Consider the following 3,631-nt stretch of genomic DNA (forward strand, 5'->3'; position numbering starts at 1 on the left):
TTATCAATTTTATATGAAGACAATTACATATAAATTTTTATCTTATCTTTTATATTAATTTATTCCACAATAAAATCTTGTTTTGCATATAAATAAAATTCAACATCAATTTAATATCTCACTAAATAGAATAAAAACTTAATTTAGGTCTTCAAATTTTATCAACCACCCCATTTGATTTCTCAATTTATTCTATTAAATTTAACGTTGTAAAATATTATAGTTTCCAAACACTATTTTGTGACATCATCGTGAGGTGTGAATGATTAAGGAATCAGTGTGAGATTGAATTACAATTAAATTAAAAAAAAAATTTAGGTCAAATAAAATTAAATGACCAAACTAGGTCACAGAATTAACTTTAAAAGACTCTCTAAAATTTAAAAGACCAAATTAAGTCTTTACAACCCTAAATATATTACTAGTCATCATTAATTTAAGGGGAATGCTAGGTAAATAATGACCATCTTGAACAACATGAACAACCACCAATCAAATAAAAATATACTATATTCTAATTTAATGCTACTAATTAAATTTAAAATTAATTTACTCTTTTAACCCTATTAATTTATATTATTCATACATTATTTAAAAATATTATTGGTTATCTATACTTTTTATTAATTTAATGACCATGTAATATACTATTATTATGATATTTTTTCCCTAAAATATATACTTATACAAACACATTTAGCATTAATTAGTCGTTGAAAAGTTGCTGATCTGGTATTTTTTTTGTTTTTATGTGATGAATTTAATTATTTGTTTTTTATTATTGATGAATTTATATCATCAGTGGATTCTGCAACCCACTTGTATCTTTTTAAGCAAAAAATACTCAATTTATGCTCTTTCGTGCAAATTGATATTAATAATATAAATAGAATTTTCTTTTTTCGATACTTGACAATATAAATAGAATAGCTCTACTTAAGATCTAGATTAATTAAATTAGAGTCTAGATAATACTACACACTATATTGCTTAACTTGATAGTTATGGCCCAGACTGAGGGCACCACCATGGCCAACGACGACAGCAACATCCCCGCTGAAACCACCAAAAGGGGTGGCTGGCATGCTGCCATCTTCATCACATGTGAGCTTTTTCTTTCTTTTCTTATTTTTTTTTAATTTATATTTAGAGACAAAAATATAAAAATCCAAAAATAGAGAAATAGAATGACTTTTTTCTCTCTCTTAAATCTCTTAAATAAAAATTTAAATTAATAAAAAAATATAAATTATTATATCTCTAATAATTATACATGTTAAAAATATAATTATTTATGTACTTTACATAAAGAAATACATTAAAAATACAATTATTTATATTTTTTATTATTTTAAATTTTTGAAATAAGTAATTTCATCGGATATTTGTTGTATGGATAGGTGTGGAATTTGCAGAGCGATTTACTTCCATGGGTTTGTCTGCAAATTTGATAACATACCTAACAAAAGAGCTTGGCGAGTCAGTAGTGGATGCAACCAAAAATGTAAACACATGGATCGGTGTTTCCTCCCTCTTCCCTTTACTTGGTGGCTTCCTCGCCGATTCTTATTTCGGCCGCTTCAACACCATCGTCATCTCCTCCTTCATTTTCCTCATTGTACGTATTTTTCGTTCTATCTTTTAAGGTGAAAACTCTGGTACAGTCGACTCCACGTAAAGTTGAAAACCGTTAGATGGAAATTTAGTCAAATTAGTCAAATCATCTGACAACTCTCATCTATCAACTTCACGTGAAGTTGACTGCACCTGAGTTTCCACCATCTTTTAAAGGTGTCCTTAATTTCTTTTTATTATTAGTCAATCTTTTAAATTTAAAAATTATTATGTTTCACGCTAAAAATTAATTTATGTATAATTATATGTATAATTTAACTAATTTTTAATATATATTATATTTTAATATATATTTTATATTAATAATTAATTTTAATATATATATTTAGTATGGTTATTCAAATTTAATTTCCATCGCCTTTTAAGATAACTATGGCTTCATCATTACCATAAACATGACTCACTTCAAATATTCTTGGGCAATTCTAGACACCAAACGAGATATAGGATCATGCAACAAATTATCAATAATAATAGAAAAGAAATGGAAGAAAGATAATAATCCATGCATAAATTTTTTAAAAATCAAATAAATTCAAGGTGTTAGAGATAATGTTAGAGATATAAGATGATTAATAATATGTTGTTTTGTACAAAAGAAGTAAAAAACACGTCAACAATTAAATTTTTTTCTTTTAATTCAAAATGTAATAATAAATACCATAAAACAAATTATATTTTTTAGTAAAAAAAATAATTGTATTTTTTATATAAAATAAATATATTAAATAATATTAATTTATTTTTAATATATATTTGTATTTTAATATATTTTATACTAATGATTAATTTTAGTGACTGATTTTAATATACACCTAGCATAATTGATTACATAAATATGCATGAATCTATAAAGAACGAACACTTTGTTGAGTTGTCGTGTCTACGTGTCGGACATATTTCGGACACGACACTCATCAACACTTGTCTGACACGCGTGTCTGCCGGTGTCCAACCATATTTTAAAATAAAAAATTTTTCTGCCATGGATGCAGGGCATGATTTTATTAACACTATCAGTGTCAGTAATGAAGCATGAGGCCCTATTCTTCGTATCTCTTTATGTGTTGTCCGTCGGCGACGGCGGCCACAAGCCATGTGTTCAAACCTTTGCTGCTGATCAGTTTGATGAAGAAACAGAATCTCAAAAAAATGCAAAGACTTCATTCTTCAATTGGTGGTATTTGGTCATAGTCATTGCATGCATTTCCGCTGTTTTCTTCATGGTTTATTTGCAGGACAATTTTGGATGGACTTTGGGCCTTGGGCTCCTACCTGGGATATGGGCCATAGCATTAGTATTCTTCTTCCTTGGAATGAAAAGGTACAAAAAAGAAGGCCCAAGAGGAAGCCCATTTACCAGTATTGCACAAGTTTTTGTTGCCGCATCCCGGAAGTGGCGCGTGAAAGACACGTCAAACAATGAGAAGTATTGGTATGAAAATGAGATCTGTCTCCATTCAAGTGGTCACTCAATTTCTCCTACATTGGACCATACTAATCAATTCAGGTAAATAATTATTATGACATTAAAAGTTTTTAAGAAAATATAAGGATTTAATTAATTTATATTCTAAAGACATATTTTAAAAATATAATAATAATTTTTTTAATATTTTTTATGTATTTAATGTATTAAAAACATAAAAAAAATTAATTTTTTATAGTATATTTAACTTATATTTTTTGAACACAAGTTAGTAAAACTTAAAAGACAATAATAAATATAAAGAAAAACTTGTTTTAAAGCTAATGAATGCATTTGAAAATCGAAATCTAAATTTCAACAAGGTCAACTATAAAAGGATCACAATATAGACATAAAATTTTTGAAAGGATAAATTATTATTTTAGTTCCATTTGAGCTAAATCCTATTTTGTTTTTGTTTATAGATCTTATTTCAGTTTATTTTAATTTTTTAATCAGAATTATTTTTTTAAAAAAGTGTTCTTTTTCTAATAAATTTTGCTATCTTGTATTCTAAGCGTACATATT

The 3,631-nt window shown here is 26.5% G+C and overlaps 1 protein-coding gene across 1 annotated transcript in view; it reads left to right on the plus strand.

The window, feature by feature from the left end:
- LOC107621223 (protein NRT1/ PTR FAMILY 5.4-like) overlaps positions 973–3,631 on the plus strand; it is a 4,063-nt gene continuing 1,404 nt past the window's right edge. Inside the window, exons 1-3 of the mRNA XM_016323256.2 lie at positions 973–1,104; positions 1,401–1,618; positions 2,631–3,145. Coding sequence (XP_016178742.1) covers positions 1,005–1,104; positions 1,401–1,618; positions 2,631–3,145 — 833 coding nt within the window. The 5' untranslated portion in view covers positions 973–1,004. The remainder of the gene's footprint in view (positions 1,105–1,400; positions 1,619–2,630; positions 3,146–3,631) is intronic.

The sequence above is a fragment of the Arachis ipaensis genome, chromosome B10 (genome assembly GCF_000816755.2).
Source record: "Arachis ipaensis cultivar K30076 chromosome B10, Araip1.1, whole genome shotgun sequence".
Lineage (NCBI taxonomy): Eukaryota > Viridiplantae > Streptophyta > Magnoliopsida > Fabales > Fabaceae > Arachis > Arachis ipaensis.